The sequence below is a fragment of the Rhipicephalus microplus genome, chromosome 1, assembly GCF_043290135.1.
Source record: "Rhipicephalus microplus isolate Deutch F79 chromosome 1, USDA_Rmic, whole genome shotgun sequence".
Taxonomy (NCBI): Eukaryota; Metazoa; Arthropoda; class Arachnida; order Ixodida; family Ixodidae; genus Rhipicephalus; species Rhipicephalus microplus.
This window is the reverse complement of record NC_134700.1, coordinates 100,752,337-100,770,015: the sequence shown is the minus strand read 5'-3', so window position 1 is coordinate 100,770,015 and position 17,679 is coordinate 100,752,337. Positions and strand designations below refer to the sequence as shown.

Here is a 17,679-nt window from a genome sequence, read left to right as displayed (position 1 = left end):
CTTGCTGTCCCCTGAAATCACCCTCCACAAATAGATCGGTAAGAACATTTATTTCTAAAGTTTTTTAATCATGGTCGAAACCATTTGTTTCAGAACGTGCTGATTATCTAAAGCTTTTCATTTTTAAGATAATGTGTGGCCCCATCGATGACCACCGGGTGGGATTTTTGCGATGAACAAGCAACCAACGAATCTGCACGAGCCTCTGATGCTACATCCTTTTTTTTATTAGTGATGAAATATGAGAGGTTGTTGCCAATATGGTGACACTAGCTACTCCTTTTCTCGTAGTAGACAAGATATGCCGCAATATCAAAATAAGGGCACAAAATGCGAGACTGTACAATAATGTGAAAGTACACTATAGTCATACTTCTTTCAGACAATCACTGGCTAATAGCATGTAGCAGGAACAGGCCGCAAAGGAAAATCATCATAAATAATATGGGGGCTACATGATTACATAGGTAAAAGAAAGAAAAACACAATCGGCGCACATAAGGCCCAACCCCTTTTTTGGGAGAGCGCCGTTCGTATACGATGTCATCACCTTCATGAACCAATCCCCCGAAGAGGATATGAGTCAAAAATTTAGGCCATCATCATCATCATCATCATATTCACGTACAAGGCACCGCATGATCCCAAGCGCATGTTTAAACTACATAACCTACCTAGGAGCGGTGTCGCCTTCAAGACGTCGACCATTTCCCGGCCTTTCCGATGCACTGATGTCTCAACAGCGAGTTGGCGTCCGTAGAAAGAGAGCGGGATGCGATAAACGTATGGTGCAGTGGGTCCCAGCCGTCAAGAAGGTAGTGCTCCGAAGTCTGCCTCTAAGAGCTCCGTCTACGGGACGGCGTCGCTTTTCAGACTGGCGGGCCAAGAAAGCGCTACCGTCGATATGTGGAAGCGTCAGTGGGTGCTCTGCGCGACTGTTACTCTGATGGCACTCATAATTTTCGCGTTGGCAGTTGTCTTATATTCCCCAGGAAGTACTGCCAAGATGGCTACGAATAAGGCGACAGCGGAGGACTCGATTCACTGGCGAGTAGCCGCTGAGACTGTGGCAGCGGCGACCGGGGACGAAGACAGAGAAACGGACATCCGACGCTCGGTCAGTCTCCGCGAGCGGGTTCACTCGAGCGAAGGAGGGCGTGCCGACACAACGTCATCCGAAAAGCAGGACTCAAATGGAACGGCCGTTGCCGAGAAAGAAAACGAGGAGCAGCCTGAGTCAGTGAACGTCATGGGCAGCGCCTACGAGTGGGGATAAATTCAAGTAGTCGTCGCAATAAAACGTCAGTGAAGACGCGACATAAGCGAGGCTGTTTCGCGGTCGCGACGTGCTGTTTACCCGTGGATGTGAACACTACAATAACTATACTTATATTGCGTGTTGCACCATGCTGGAGTTTTCGTTTCGTAATTTTGATAAAGACAGCAGAAATTTTAATACTTACTAACCCAGCCTACGCCATCATACTGCGGTACATGTCGAGGTAACGATTAATATGGAGACCTTATGATTGCTGCGGCGTGCAGTCGCAGTGAGGCGTAGTTCGGTTTTAATTAGTTACATATATTATTACCGCTCTCATCTGAAAGAGTCACTCTCTGCCACCAATTAAAGAGAAAATTTGCATTATCAGAATGGCCAGGCATGTAGTTATTGCCTGAGTTTTTTTTTTACAATGAAGGAGCTATTTGCCTTGGCACATTTTCTGGGAAGCTGATAATACGTCTTAGCCACTTTTACTACAGTGTATTGGCGTCGATTTCATTCAATCTCCTTTAAACGCCTCGACATCTTTATTTTGAACGTGTTTCCCTGTAGCACCGGCTTGTCATCGAAGCACTCCTCCCTTGGTCTTGTTGCACGAGCATGGCTTGGGGGACGTGTGTGCGAATTGTAGCATGGATAGGCTGCCTCAAAACAGTTTCAATTTGAGAGGACAATGCGCGCTGCTCAGAGAAAAAAAAGGAAGAATGCCTACGTAACAGGTCTTTCACGAAACCCTTTTAAAGGTTCACTCACCAGGCCCCATAACAAATTTCAGTTAGACCATGGAAGTTGTTGTGTGTCCGTAGACGAGCATTATGCCACGAAAATTTTTCCCAGCCGGTTCAGACGAGATGAGAAAACTTTTTTTTTTAGCGACGCGAAACGAGGATGAGAGGAGGCAAGCTAGGAACCCTTGCCGCTCCCCCGCGTAGCCTTCGCAAGCGAAATCTTTCCCTACCCTCTCCCGCGTTCAACCAAGAAGCCACGTGCGCATGACGTGCCTGAACAAGCTCAACCCCGGAGCACGCGAGCATGGTTGTTTTGCTGACCAGCCTATTGACCAGCGTTATTTTATGTTCTACTGCCTGTTTCTGTGGGACGGTTTTTAAACGCTGGCACGTGGCAACTTAAATGCACTTCGAGCAAGTGCGCTTAGCCGCGAGTGTCATTTGCGCGCTGTCACACGAGCAAGCTTAGTTTCAATCTCCGCAAAGTACACTTGCCGGCGAGTGCGTTGCCCAACCTCACTTAGCTGTGACGAAGTGTGTAGCTTCCGTACCAGGGGCTTGCACAGAATAGGCTGTTGCCTAAAACAGCACTCATACCATTTTTAAACTATTGTTTTCTTTATAACGGATACTTATATGTTACAAAACAAGTCATAAATCAACGAAAACGCTTGCTGCTCTCACCCTCGGCCAGTTGGCGGCCACGTCGGCAAGAGGGATGCGGCAGCACATGATTTACAATGGCTGCGTCCGGGGCGTTGTTTACTTCCAGACACACTTGAGTTTGAGTTTGAGTTTAGTTTATTTACGACGCACAGTTGTACAGCAAGTGGCTGGGACAGAGGAAAAAATCTGTAGAAAACAGCTTGACAAAGCCCCATATCCACAGGGAAACTGTGGCAACAAAAACGGCAAAATCAAATTAAACACAGGACAGTGTAAACCAGCAATGCATGCGCTTTGCATCAGAAGAAAAAGTTTAAACAAACTAAACTAACCAAACAATGCACACGATATACATCGAAAGAAGTATTCAAACAAAAAATAATACACAAATAATAAAGCATATTTAAAATAAAACATTAGAGAGCACACGAACATTTTCATAATTAATTCCTAATTTATTTAGTATATTCGGCAAGCAATAATTCAATGTCTGAAAGCCATAATTTGTGCGCGGTCTCAGCACATGCCAATATTCAGAGTTTCGGTTTAGGCGCGTTGAAGGATTTAATAGCAAGTTAGCCAAACTACGTATATTACCACGACCTTTTATGGTATCAGATCTAAAAGAGACTGCTAAAGAATATTCGTAGAGCAGATTTATTTTATTATTTTGAATTTAGCAAATAATTGTGAAGTATGGGCATTAAAAAAAGGTTAGCAACAGATCGCAGTGCCTTTTTTGTAAGATAGTAAGATTACTAATAGATTCCTTTGTTCTATTATCCCAAATTAGGTTGCAGTAACTCAGATGTGATGTAAAGAGCGCATTAAATATCAGAAGTTTTTGAGGAACTGGCAATAAACCCTGACATTTTCTCAAGACAACCAAGACTTTGCAAAGCTTATTGTATAAAAATTCCGTGTGATAATCCCATTTCACGTGTTCATGGAAAACAACGCCCAAAGACTTCGCGGTGGAAGAATATTAGAATATGCTGCTATTTAACATGAGATTGTAGGGTTCAGTGGTTTCATTGAGGGGAGATTTGGCACGAAAAAGAACAGCTTTTCTTTTCAGACAATTTATAAGTAAAGAATTTTCAAGTGTCCAGCAGTATATCTTTTGTAACGTTGAGTTAGCAGTATTCACTAGATGACTAACATTTGTACCTGAAAAAATAAGCTTGTATCGTTTGTGTAAATTACGTATTGGGCGTCCGGGGCGTTGTTTACTTCCAGGCACACTTGAGTTTGAGTTTTTTTTGTACAATATGGTTTATTAATATAATGAACAAAAGGGGACCCAATATGCTGCCTTGAGAAACACCATCTTTAACAGTTTGCATGGACGAAATTTCCCTGTTTATAGATACACACTGGTGTCTGTCTTTTAGGTAGCTTTCGATCAGATTTAAGGCTACACCATGAAATCCATAACACTGCAGTTTTCCTAATATTGTCTTGTGGTTTATTTTGTCGAATGCTTTTGACATATCTAGAAATATGCCAAGTGTGAATTTTTTGGCCTCAATATTTTTGAGAAACAATTCTTTTTGAAACAATAGGGCTCTTTCGATTGAGTAGCCTGATCTAAAACCAAATTGTGATTGAGTTATAACGGAATGTTTATCAAAAAATTCAACAGTCTAGTATGAATAATTTTTTCAAGTCCTTTGGAAAAAAGCGGGAGAATTGAAAGCGGCCTGTAATTTGTTAAAGTGTTTTTGTCTTCACCTTTGTAGATCACCGTCACCTTAGCATCCTTCATATTCTGTGGGAAAATGCTGCTTTTTAGGAAAACGTTGTAAATGTGCGTCAGACATGGACTGAGTAGGTCACTAGCATGTTTTATCGCTTCCATTTTCAGGCCATTTAAATCCTCACTCTTAGACATTTTAAAGCTTTTAAACACTCGTATTACCTCATCTTCATCTGTCGGACAAAAAATATTGATTCCTTGAGTGGTGCTGGTAAGTACGTAAAAGCACTTGTTTGGTGCCAGCTTTTAGTTATAGATGGGACGTATTCATTAAATTTATCCGCTAACTCTTTACCTTTAATAACCTCATTGTCAATTACAAGTTCTAAAGAACTTGTAGCTCTACCTCGAGATATGATGGAGTTTATATTATTCCAGATTTCTTTGCTGTCAGAGACGCCTTCAAACATATAATTATAATAATTTTGTTTTGCTTGCCGTTGGACTTTAGTAACTGAATTTCTGTATTTTTTAAACATCTTGAAATCATCTGAATTTCGGGTAACTAGAAATAGGTTAAATAATTTATCTTTTTCATTCATCATTTTTAGTATCTAAGAAGTCATCCAAGGTTTGCGAGCACGCTTTGACATATTCAAAGCCCTAAGAGGAAAAAATTTATTATAAAGTGACATGAACTTTTGCATGAAACACTCAAAACCTAAATGAGCCGTGTACAAGGAAAACAAGTTGTCCCATTTTGTTCGCTGAAATTCAACCCGAAAGTTCGAAAGAGATTTTAAATTCACTGGTCGATATAATATACCAGAAATGGACTGTCTGGGCTGATAACGAAATCGGAGCGCAGTGAAATATACAGGGAGGTGGTCACTAATCACGGTAGATATAGTGCCTGAAAGTATGGATACAGAGGAAAAGTTTGTTACGAACAGGTCTAATAATGCACTCGATTGAGTAATACGAGTAGGTGAGACAATGACATTTCATAAAAAGTGAGAATCAAGAAGTGTGGAAAGATTTTTTTGTTTTTGTGTTTGCTAACGTATCAACATTCAGGTCATCTCCCAATACAATGCTACAATTATGCTCATTTATGAAAGCGAACATCTGATCCAAGAACTGCATAAAGTTGTTAATATTACCATCGGGAGGTCTGTACACTGTCACAAATACACAGTTGTCCACTTTAACAGATACAATTTCCCAATCCTCCAAGCATTGACACCATTCATTTACCCGTTCGTATCTCATTTCATGTTTAAGGTACACACATACACCACCTCCTGCTCTTGTTTTTTTATTTAAGTCCACTGTATTGTAACATTCGATAGTGATAACATCCGAGTCATCACGATACCACGTTTCTGTGCGCATTATTACGGAAAAATTAAATTTAAATTGATCAAGAAGAGCAAAGAGATTGTCGTCTTTACAACGTGCGGAATGCATATTATTATGAAGTACAGCTAGGGGTGACCCGCCCAGATTTTTATAAAGTGTGTTTACGTGACAGGAATAGAAGACTTTATATTAGCGTTCATTTACAGGTGATAGAGATAAATACATATAAACAGACAATAAGGTTACTGAGTATAACAAAGTAGCAGCTCTGGAATAGGATGCATAAGTAAAAGTAAATAAAATACGTTGTAATGATGGTTTGTCAATTTTGGAGTACCACGCTTTGGTTCCACAACTTTTGATAACCAAATATAGATAACAAACAAGTGATGCATAGTACTTAAAGCAATAGCATTATTCGAGTTTGCAACAATATTACCGGTATAAAACAAATATTCAGTTGTGTAGTACCAATTAAAAACAGAGGCAGTGATTACACAAGATGCCGTGTAGCATGAAAAAACTGTATGAAAAGGCATTATGATTACAGTTTCCTGTTTAGATCGAAAGAAATATAGCATACAGAATCACAACTAAGAAGACTATTATAACAATTTGTTATACTACCCGCACCAAGTCCTCCTCGCAGGTTATGTACAGAACTGCTGTGTTCTCTGGCTTCCACATCAGAATATTTCCCTGTGACACCCAGATGAATTTCCATTTCTTTTCTTTCCACAGTTGCCTCGCTTTAACTAGCAGAATTTTGTTTGCACGACAGAGGTGCTCATTGACGTATATTAAGCCATCTATGTCGAACCCTAAATCTCTTGCATTCTCTTGCATTCTCTTTTCCGCCTAAAGCATTCTGTTTCTGGCGGCTCTCGAACGAAACCTCACGATCACATGTGGCTTACTTTTATCTTTAAATGGCACACGATGTTCAACGTCTATGTCTTTGTCAGTTATGTCGGCCTTTAGACATCCCGCAAGTTTTTCAACTACTCTCAGAAGATACTCGTGTGGCACAACTGGAAACCTTGAATTTTCACATTCATATTTCTTGAGTATTGTTTAAGCTCAGTTTAGTAGTTCGTTCTCATCGCGGCACTGCTTGATTTCGGCCCTAGTCATAGTGAGCTCATTCCTGATAGCCTGAACATCAAGCTCGAATTTTCCAAAACCATCACTCAAGAATTGTACAGATTTTCGAAGACCAGCGATTTCTGACTGAACTTCGTTATTCGAGGTAGTGATGCAAGCAACGTCAGATTTAATGTCTGACGCGAATGAATCTAACTTAGTTACCAACTCAGTCATTACTTTAACAACGTCTTTTAGGCTTCCTGGTTGCTTTTCAGCCACGGCCTTTGCAACGTCGTGTAAGCCACATGGATTCATTTATTGGTCATCTCAAGCTTAGAAATATAGGACAACAGTACAACAGGGGACAGAAAACACAGTCACAAGATAAAACTTGGCGAAAGTGACATTTCACATCTCTACATTAGCTTCGAGAAAAACATGTAACGCTCAAAACACTCATGGCCGCAACAGCGATGGGATGGCATGGTACGCGTGGGCACGCAATAATAAAAAAACACCAACCTGCAAGTTATAAAGAGAAGCTTAGTATGCGTCCACTCACCGTCGCCGTCGCTGCCACAGTGCAAAAAGTTGCGCTCCCGGGAAAAACACCACCCCCAAGATGAGAGCGGTAATCCAAGTTGCGGCAGTCTTAACCAGATGGCAGTTCCTGTGACGAAGTCTGGCCCTGGTGCAATGCAGCAAAATGAATAGTGATGAAAGAGCTGGTATTTCAGCAACCTGGTGGAACACTGCACCGGGTCCCTTACGGTCAGGTTTGGGCAGCCGCAGGCAGCTGCAGGTTATAGAGGAGAAGCTTAGTATGCGTCCACCCACCGTCGCCGTCGCTGCCACAGTGCAAAAAGAACGACTCGTCTATACTTGAACCTGTATAGATGAGTCGTTCTCTAGTCGTTTGCGATGGCGTGTGCCACTGGTGCTACTTCAAGAAAGACAACGTCATCCAACGATGAAATGCGAGTGCAAATGTAACAAATATATATTCCACTATCAACAGAGAATTGCCATTGTCATCATTTTCAAAGTACACTTCACTTTCTCGTGTAGCAGCGAACCGCCAAAATAGCACTTTGTGAGCGTAATTACACTCGCTCAAAGTGCACCTAAGTTGCCAAGTTTGACAGGGGTATGACCGGGGTTTGACATGAGTATTAGACGCCGTAGAATAGATGAGCAGAATGAGTGCGTGAACGTGTAAGAGTGTTACTTTCGCTTCCACGGTTGTCGTCTGCTCGATGCGGGGACAGGAACGCATGCGAAAGGCCGGCACATTAGCCCCGCATCTCGTTGCACTCACGGGAAAATATGGCAAGAAAGACCCGTACGTTGCCTTATTGCGCCTCATCATTTATCTCAAGTTTTATTAATTCTTTCAAGCAACAAGTTTCATAAGCTACGCATGTCGGGTAAATAAATTTCGCCGTGTCACGTGCGACTGTTGGCAACGTCAGAGCACAGTCGTCTACGTAGAAGACTAACGTCCCTGCATCGTCGTGTATGTAGGGCGATTCCTGTGCGCACGTCATGCCTTCATTCTCTTAGGGCGTGCCCGTTGCCCGTTAAATGAAGAGCATCGTTTATCTTGAAATTCGACCCATTTTTGCGTTGCGTAGCGTTCCAAATTTTGGTAGATGTGATCGTCAACACCCCATCTACACATTGCGCTTGTGAGCTCAAAACTGTCAAACCTGGTGAGTGGCCCTTTAACTACTCTGTTGCCCATTCCAGTGAGGATGGGTGCAGTGGTACTTTAGCCGACGGAAATGAACTCGAATGTGAAAGTCATCGCTGTAACCGAAGAAGACGATAATTAGACCACTCGGGTCATAAATCGGGAACGTCATCATGTTGGGGCCAGTTCGCGCGAAATCAATAAAGGCTATATCATGAAGGAAGCATGTGAGAAAATGATCTGGTGTTCCTCGCACTGTTTTCTGAAGTGTATTGTCATAAAGCAATCATGCAGTGTGACTTGCCGCTGACAGGGATGAAATTTCAGATTACAACGTAAAATGCCAAGCACATGCGCCCCTCCTTCAGATGCTTCGATGACGGTAACGGTAAGATGTGCAGTACTTCGTATGTCAGGCTTAGGCAGTTGTTTTAGTAAAAGCGGTGACTCAATCATTTATCGAATGTGGCATTTCATCTTCACTTGATGGTTCGGAGGATGGTGTGCTTCATGCATGGCTCTCCGGTCTTGGTGATGTACCACTATATGTCCGTAAGTCTCAGCAAGTCGAGTGCGCGGGCCCAATTTAGGCGTCCGACTTCGAGGATTGGTTGGACAAGTTTGAGAAACACAAGAGAAATAAAAATAGTAAATATTTATTGAATTTCGTGATAAACACGAATGAACATTGTTTTAAATTTTAGCGGCTTTCCTAACGCCAATTTAAATTTTCGTCCGGGATAGAGTGAGCAGCCCCTCTCCCCCACAGAGTAAGCAGCCCCCTTTCCTCTCCTTCAGAAATCTGCTTGAATTATCCTTGACAGTAGAAAGGAGGGGGGTGCACTTTCTCGGCATTTCACGGTACGCACTTCGTTAAATATGAATGAAACATTTTTAAGGCGAATTGATTTCTGCGAAGTGAACGTGGCATAAGTCATCTTAGTATGCTAGCTTTGTAGAGTGCTCAGTATTCACTGACCCATCTGCGAACAGTGTGTAGAGTAGTACATGTCAATGGGCCAAAATAGTGGCCATATGCAACAATTGTCAACTCTCCTGTCTACCTGTGATACTTTCAAACATTTCAGTGAAAGCAACGGGTCCATGCTTCAACTAAGTCCTCACGGCGCCAACAAAAAATCATGAGCTGCGAAACTTAGAATATCAGGAACATATAACAGTCGTTTTGGAAACCAAAAAGAGGTCGTGCTTTGCGGCAGGGCCGACGCAATAAATACGATAGCAACAAACTTGACCGTTGCGCGAAGTGTGGTAGCCAACTTCTTCAGCAGTCGAGTTGGCGTAACTCAAGAGAATGCTGGTTCAGGAAACGTGGCTGTGGCAGCGAATCAGGCTACGCCTGTTTAGTTTACTGTTTTATTGCAAGCGGAGCGGCAACGGCACAGTGCCAACTAAAGTATGTCATAAACTGATCATTGTAAAAGTATGATAAGTACAGGGTTCTTAGCTACTTAAAGTACACAGTCCCGGCTGGAATTCAACAGCACTCTCTCTAAGGGACTCCCATAGCCAGAATTATCGGCTATTCTCGCAAATGGTCACTCCCACATAAAACATGCAACGCACAAGGCGATGCTATTGATCTTTGAAATTTCACGAAACGTCATGGTGACAGTGACCGCAAAAATAAGCTGGTACAACTGAGTAATGCTAAATTCTGTGAAATTAGTCGCCGTGTTTATACATATTGAAATGGCCCAGAAGACCACGCGTTGCAAGATTAAGTGAACACCGACATTATTCGAAGTTTGCTTGTGTGAGTTCTGATGTTTCTTTCCTACTGCGCACAGTGAACGCCTCGGCAGTGCCACAAGAAACACGCCGCTCTAATGTAGATGAAGTGTTGACATGATCCACTTTAAGCGAAGACGTACTCAAGTTTGGCTGTTATCCTTTAGAGCTACGTTAGTACAAGTAAAAGCAATATGAATGAAACATCTAAGCTCAAAAGAGCAACCAAGTGGGTGTTATTCAATAAGCGATTTGTTGTTCTATGCGTACATTCACCTGCCTGAGGAGGGCTTCCACTAAACTCGCCTAACGTGCTGAGTGGATATGCCTCTCCAAATCAAAAGAAAGCACTACGATAACGTACGACCATTTTGGTGCCTTCATGATGTTATTAAGGAAATATACAGTCTCTCCAGTTTACGGTCTTTCTAGTTTTCAAAACCTCCTTGCACACAGACAGCAGTGAAACTCAAGGAAGGCCAGCGCGCACGCGGCCCCGTCACCAAAGCCAATATTGAATTGGAATTTATGGCCACAGAAGCACAAAACACACATAAAAAGCAGTAATGATGGGATGAAAGCTGCGTGTAGGCTTAATAAGTTTAAAAAGCACAATCAAAAAGTCAAGGAAATACTGCTCTAGGTGTGCAATCAGCTGATCCCCATCATCACCGTGACTACGCCTACTGAATGGCAAATGCCTCTCCCATAATCCAGCAATCAACCCGGTCTTGTACTTTCCGCTGCCAGGTTATACGTGCGAACTTTTAATCTCAACGGCCCGTCTAATTTTCTGCCTCCCCTTCGTGCGTTTGCCTTCTCTGGGGATCTAGTCAGTTCCCCTAATGACCAGCGGTTATCCTGCCTACGTGCTACGTGCCCGGCCCCCAGCCAGTTCTTTTTATTGATTTCGACTAGGATATCCTTAACCGCAGTTTGTTGCCCGAACCACTCTGTTCTCGTCTTGTCTCTTAAGGTTACACGTATCCTTTCTCTTTCCATCACGTGTCATCCTCAATTTAAGCTGAACCTTCTCTGTAAGATACTCGCCAGTAACTCCTTCCTGATACAGGATCTTCCTGATACAGGGCCCTGAAAACCTCCTGTGAATGCGCGGTGAGTAGCATTGGAGAGATCGTGTCTCCGTGCTTTCCACCCTTTTTTTTCTGAGATTCTGTCGTTTTCTTTATGGAGAGCTATGGTGGTTGTAGATATACATCGTATTTCGTCTCTTTTGTTTATGTAGCGTTCGAGCATACCCTGATTTCATAGTGTCTTCATTACAGCTGATGCTGATAATATTCAGAGCGAATCCCCTGTAGCGGTGCCGTCAAGAAAGAAATAAGGAACTTACTGTAGTGTGCAGCTTTTGAGGCATCCAGCCAGCCTTCGAATGCTAAGTTGTGGGACATTCTTCTCCTTTTGTGGCGCAGAATGTCAGGCAAAACATGGGTCTAGTTGCTCTACAGACTGCAGCTCAACGGGCTCACATTACGGTATTTTTCAGCCAAACTGCACTTGTTCAATGGCCTTGCAAACATCTGTGTTCCCATTTGACGTTTTTGCTGCTTGTTTACTTTTGTGGCGATCAAAAAAAGAAGCCTTCAACCCCCTCCCCGTATTTTCTTTTGCTGAATGCTGCCTGCACATGCATCTTTTATTTTCCATCTACATTTGCTTGGTGAAGCTGTGCTAGTTCAGGGTGCTTAGGCATGATGGTAGAAGCCAACACATATTATCACGACATGCAAACAGCAATGTACGGCATGAGACCGGGTCTTCAAGGAATGAATAAATTTTGGAGAGGAAATATCTGTGGAGACAAGAAAATATGCCTTCATAAACGCGGAAACTGCTATTCTTAGAATAATTAAGAGCCGAGCTAAGTAGTACGTATTTTAGCTAAATGATTGAGCGTGCAAACATGGACACACTAGAGAAGTCAATTTACCGAAAAGTATCTTTGCTTCTCTTATGTTCGTGTTTGCACGCCCAGTATTTTGATACGCCTTTCTTATCAGGACGCGTTGATGAACTCTTTGATCACCTTCCGCAAACCTCAAAAGTGAATGAACGGAAAAGACTCGCACATATTAACTCGTCGGGGCCCATTAACTTGGTGTGTTGGAATGGATTTTGTGTGCCACAAGGTTTCGAGAGACCGTGGTGAGGTGCGTTATCATCACTTGCTCGGAAGAGAAGCGAGCCTCCTCTCGATAAATGCGCTGGACTGTGTCGTTTGCTGTGCATCAGCACTGAGCTGTCGCTGCTCAGCGCTGATGCACAGCAAATAACCACGAATGCTTTGCTACACCGATACCAACTAAATCCTCTGTTGCGCTAATACGACGACGCTTTCGTTAGGCGATACGCTTAAATAGTTTCTGAAATAACTTCTTTCAAGATGTTGTAACACGGCTTGTTTCACGTCGTGCAATTTGGAATCTACAGAGTGACCTTGATACCCTCGGTTACAACTTTTGTTGGCATTGTAGCAAAGGCTACCGAGGCAATCAGGAGCATCCTACCGCCAGTGATTGTGGCTCCACAACAGCACCCGTATTTTCGTCGTGCAACACACAAGTTCCCTTTTATTTTCTGGGTAGAGCTCTATGAGACAGGATACAGCTCCCACCATTAAAATAGTCCTATTTGCTTTAATTTATTCGGTGTGACTTCGCGTTTTTGAATGCGCGAGAAAGTCTCGCCTTTTTACGTGTGCCTCAAACACTGAGCGGCGTCTGTGTCTAGATGAAACGCTGATAGTGCGCCCCCGTCACTTTCCACAGCATCCCGAGAGGCGCGCCAATGTGGACTACTACGTGTATTGCTGCAAGTGTAGAAGCTCCGCCTCCGTAAATTTTCTTTCAGTGCCAATGAAAAATTGTCGCAAAGTGCAGTCATATCCTGATCGAAGGTGTGGAGCTCATTGAAAATATGGCTAGTGACGCGGAATTTACGAGAAATAAGTGGTGAGTGAGCTACTTCCCTCAACCAAAATCATGCAGTTTATTACTTCTGGTTGCCGTATAGTGAACTAACATGGCGTCTATGGCCCAACAGCTCCTTGTATGAGAGCATAGCTTTACAGAGCACACCCTGGCGTAACAATTAGAAATACACCGTAGAGGTGGCACCACATGTCAAGTTCGTACTACATACAATGTGCTGGTTTTGTAAATGCGTGTTTTGCTAGAAATCGTAATGCTTTGTTTGTTTTTTTAGAAAGAGAGTGAACATCACTGTTTTCTCATGGGCACTTTATTCGTCATGATTTTTTAGTAGTTCGAAAAGAAACATGTTTACGAAACATGGCACGGATTAGGTGCACAGCATTGTTGAAATGATCTTTTAGTGAAGAGTATGCTGGTAATGACATAAAACGGTCATATACACTCTTGCTTGGCTTCTCGTTGGTAGGTCGCAGATATACTTCCGTGATTAGGTTAACTGTAAAGAAAAGAAAAAATTTTATTTCAATATTTTACATATTTCTTCATACGTTTATTGCTCTGCATTTTTCCAATACGCAACAGCTGCCGAGTTCAACGTGTCATGGGACAACATCAAGTGAAACTAAAAAAAAGGCTAGGTGCCGTCGAAGCAGATCTTTAAATCTGGAGCGCTCAAATTGTGACCGCTAAAGGCGTCAATTAAAAGACAAAAGATAAAGCCATCAGATTGCTCTAAGGAACAAGTAGGTTAGCTGATCACCATCGTCAGCCTGACTTCAAGCAGGATGTAGCATGACGGGGTTTATTGACGCGTATAGCCTTCAGCGAGAGTTGAGAGACGTCAAGAGTAGGGCATCGAAGAGTGGCTGTCGAGTTCACTTTTAGGTGGACTTCAAAAGGTGCCAGAAATCAAGCCAGGCGTAGTCGAAATAACCACTTCAATTATTTTTATCGCCTAATTTGTAGCCGAACAGAAGAGGAGCGGTATTATGAAAAGAGTGTTCACTAATGATGAATAAGAAAGGGTATTATGGCGATGTGAAATGAAATGTTTAAATGCAGGTGAAAAACACTCATGGCCCCAACTGGAAATTTTTGACGCCAAACGGTTCACAATGTAGCCAATTTGGTGCAACGTACTCATTAACGGCAACCCTTACGGTGGTCATCAAACAGTATATATCTGAACAACCAAGAGTTAATGTTCCTTGCTGCAATTGACACTAAGACTTGCAGGTTTTGTTTTGCCTTCGAGAAGATTTCAGTTCACATCTCAAGAGGGATGGTTACACTGTGCCTTATAAAAGAAATTTAAAGCATATGCAATATTGCCCCACCGCGGTGGTCTAGTGGCTAAGGTACTCGGCTGCTGACCCGTAGGGCGCGGGTTCGAATCCCGGCTGCGGCGGCTGCATTACCGATGGAGGCGGAAATGTTGTAGGCCCGTGTGCTCAGATTTGGGTGCACGGTAAAGAACCCCAGGTAGTCTAAATTTCCGGAGCCCTCCACTATGGCGTCTCTCATATTCATATAGTGGTTTTAGGACGTTAAACCCCACATATCTATCAATCAATCAATCAAACAAAGCATATGCAATAGTAAAAAAAGAAAACATATAGAAAGACAAATCCTTATGTAAATAAAAAGTGAAAGAGAGAAATGGGTACGAAAAGCCAGAGATAAAAGATAAAAAAAGACGAAAAAAGTCGCAGTGTATTCACGGAGTGAATGATGATGAGTGGGGTGAAGCTTCGGAGGGTTTTATCGGCAAACCGTCAACCATCCGCTGGCCGCCACCGTCTGTCTGTCTTTCTGTCTGTCTGTGCGTCCGTCCGCCCATCCGTGTGCCCGCCCGTGCGTCCATCCATCCATATATAACTTGTCGGGCGTACTACCCTATGATCCAAACCATAATCCTAAACATTTAGAGAGTTTAAAAACGAGGTCTTGATAAAATGCCTAATTTAGTTATTGTAGATAACGAATTCTCAACACTTCGATTGTCTGAAGAAAAGAAAGCTACGTCGTCTGCATAAGCCAGTACATTAACCTCATTGCCTGATATAATAAAGCAGCGAATACTATTCGATCGTAGAGTGCTAAAGCAAAGCGGTACAAGGTAAAGTGTAAACAGCAGTGGGGACTTCGGGTAGCCTTGTTTTACAGAAAAGCGATTAGATACAGGCTTTTTCAGATGGCCACTAATAATTAGCTGAGTGTGACAGTCATCGCAAGACAGTTTAACGCCTTCCAGCACAACAAAGACTACATTTGCATGCCCCAGAAGGGAAAACAGAAAGCAATGACTGAATCGGTCAAAAGCTTTGGCAAGATCTGCCTGCAGCATAGCAAGCTGTCCTTGACAACTTTAGCAATACTGAAGAAGTGTTTGAGCGATGTGTATGTTTGTTTGTATAGAGTGACCCCTAATTCCACATGTCTAATAAGAATCAATGAGTATTGACATCACAAATTCTAATCGACTCAATAGTGCCGTGGCAAACATTTTGTAGTCAACATTTGACAAAGCTATAAGCCTTTAGTCGTCAACAAAGCGAAGCTCTTCCTTTTCAAAACCTTTAGGAATCTTAACAGTTTGACTTTTGCAAATGGAACGCGGGAGAGTCTTGATATTGTTACTTTTCCGAAATATATCCAGCAGAATGAAGCTGGTGGTCGTTTTGAATGGTTTGTAAAATTCAGGAGGAATCCTATCCGGGTCAGGTGCTCTTGACAACAGTCGCTGATCAAGGAACTGCCTAACTTCCTCGAACGTGATGGGACCACCAATAATGGCGCAATCATCTTCGGCCAGAGGACTTAGCAGAAAAACAAATATGGTATTGCTTTCGTTCCTATGGTAATCGGAAAGAGCACTAAACATCACTTCACAGAAACATTCGAATTGCAAGATAATGTCCGTTGTATCTGTTAGAAGAGCACCGTTAGAACACAGGCCTTGAATGAACTTGGACACGACATAATGCCGCTCATAAAGTAGAGCTTGACGCGTTGGTTGGCCAGAATCCAAAGCCCTGCCGTTCCGAGATAGAGCATTATTTTGTAGTGTTATTTTATTAGTGTATGTACCGGGTTTTTTGCATTAAATCTCGGAAAAGCTAAAGAGGCTTTTATACTATCACTTTTTTCTAGTTTTTTTTCGACACTACAATTTCACTGATCTGATCTCTATTGCACGAACCTCTTGCTTGAAAAGCTCATAAGGAGCAAACAGATGCAAACCTTCATCAAAAGAATTGCTCACAGCTTCTTTAACTCTGGTATTAATTTCCAGATTGCTTAGAGCATATGAGTTCATCTTGCACAGTGCCCATTGTGTACGGAAGTAAGCTCGTTTATTTGCACCAACTGTTGCGAAAACAATGCAGTGAACTTAAAATAAAAGTGGCTCACCGCCGCACAAAAGTTACTGAGGAAGGAGTGATGAAGATACGTGAAAACGATCAAGGCAAGCTCTTTAGCTTGCCTTGACCGATCCAGCAATATCTACAATACCAGTTAAAACTTCGCCTCACCTGTCTTGGTGACTGTTAAGATTGCTGCGATCACTAAGATCACATACGCCGTTAAAGTTGCCCATACTCACACTAAAATATTCTGAAATAGTTAAGCTGGAAATACTTTCAAATAACGGCTCTCGTTTTGAGACCTCATTCATTCTCATCATCAACAGCCTGACTACGTACACTGCAGAACATTAGCCTCTCCCATGTTCCGCCTTTTAACTCGGTCCTGTGCTTGCTGCTGCCAATTTGTACCCGCGAACTTCTTAATCTCATCTGCCCACCTAACCTTCTGTCTCTCCCTAACCCGCTTGCCTTCTCGGCGAATCCAGCTAGTTACCCTTAATGACCAGCGGTTATCCTTTCTACGTGCTACATGATCTGCCCATGTCCATTTCCCCTTCTTGATTTAAACTACGATATGTTTACCCCCCCGTTTGAGTAGAAATATCAGCAGTCATGCAGACACCGCGGAATCAGAGCGTCGATGAAGCATATACAAACATCCTGAAAGAAATATACAGGGGATCAATTGCTACCATAGTGCCTCATAAAGAAAGCAACAGAATACCAATCAAAAAGGGTGTAAGGCAGGGGGACACAATCTCCCCAATGCTATTTACCGCGTGCTTACAGAAGGTTTTCAGAAGCCTAGAATGGGAACAGTTACGAATAGGAGTTATTGAAGAGTACCTTAAGAACCTGCACTTCGCCGATGACATTGCCTTGCTGAGTAACTCAGGGGACGAATCGCAACTTATGATTACGGAGTTAGACAGGGAGAGCAGAAAGGTGGGTCTTAAAATAACCTGCAGAAAACCAAAGCAATGCACGACAACCGCGATAGAGTGCAGCGCTTCTAGATAGGTAATAGTACACTTGAAGTTGTAAAATACTGTCTTATTAGGACAGGTAATAACCGCGGAGCCA

General features: G+C 42.7%; 1 protein-coding gene across 1 annotated transcript; it reads right to left on the bottom strand.

The window, feature by feature from the left end:
* Positions 1–2,724: 2,724 nt before the first annotated feature.
* LOC142768608 (uncharacterized) lies at positions 2,725–11,758 on the bottom strand. Its single transcript, XM_075870623.1, has 3 exons — positions 11,626–11,758; positions 7,389–7,622; positions 2,725–2,846 (listed from the first exon to the last, which is right to left on the bottom strand). Exons 1-3 carry the CDS (start codon positions 11,681–11,683, stop codon positions 2,815–2,817), a joined length of 324 nt encoding a protein of 107 aa, XP_075726738.1. The 5' UTR covers positions 11,684–11,758; the 3' UTR covers positions 2,725–2,814.
* Between the last annotated feature and the right edge of the window lie 5,921 nt (positions 11,759–17,679).

Bases quoted from the DNA above. Each gene is read 5' to 3' on its own strand.
- LOC142768608 (XM_075870623.1), bottom strand. From the start codon at position 11,683: ATGTCCCACAACTTAGCATTCGAAGGCTGGCTGGATGCCTCAAAAGCT. The intron at 7,623-11,625 runs GTAAGTTCCTTA...TATAACCTGCAG, and splicing joins CTCAAAAGCTGCACACTACA to CTGCCTGCGGCTGCCCAAAC. The intron at 2,847-7,388 runs GTGAGTGGACGC...CCTCTGTCCCAG, and splicing joins CTGTGGCAGCGACGGCGACG to CCACTTGCTGTACAACTGTG.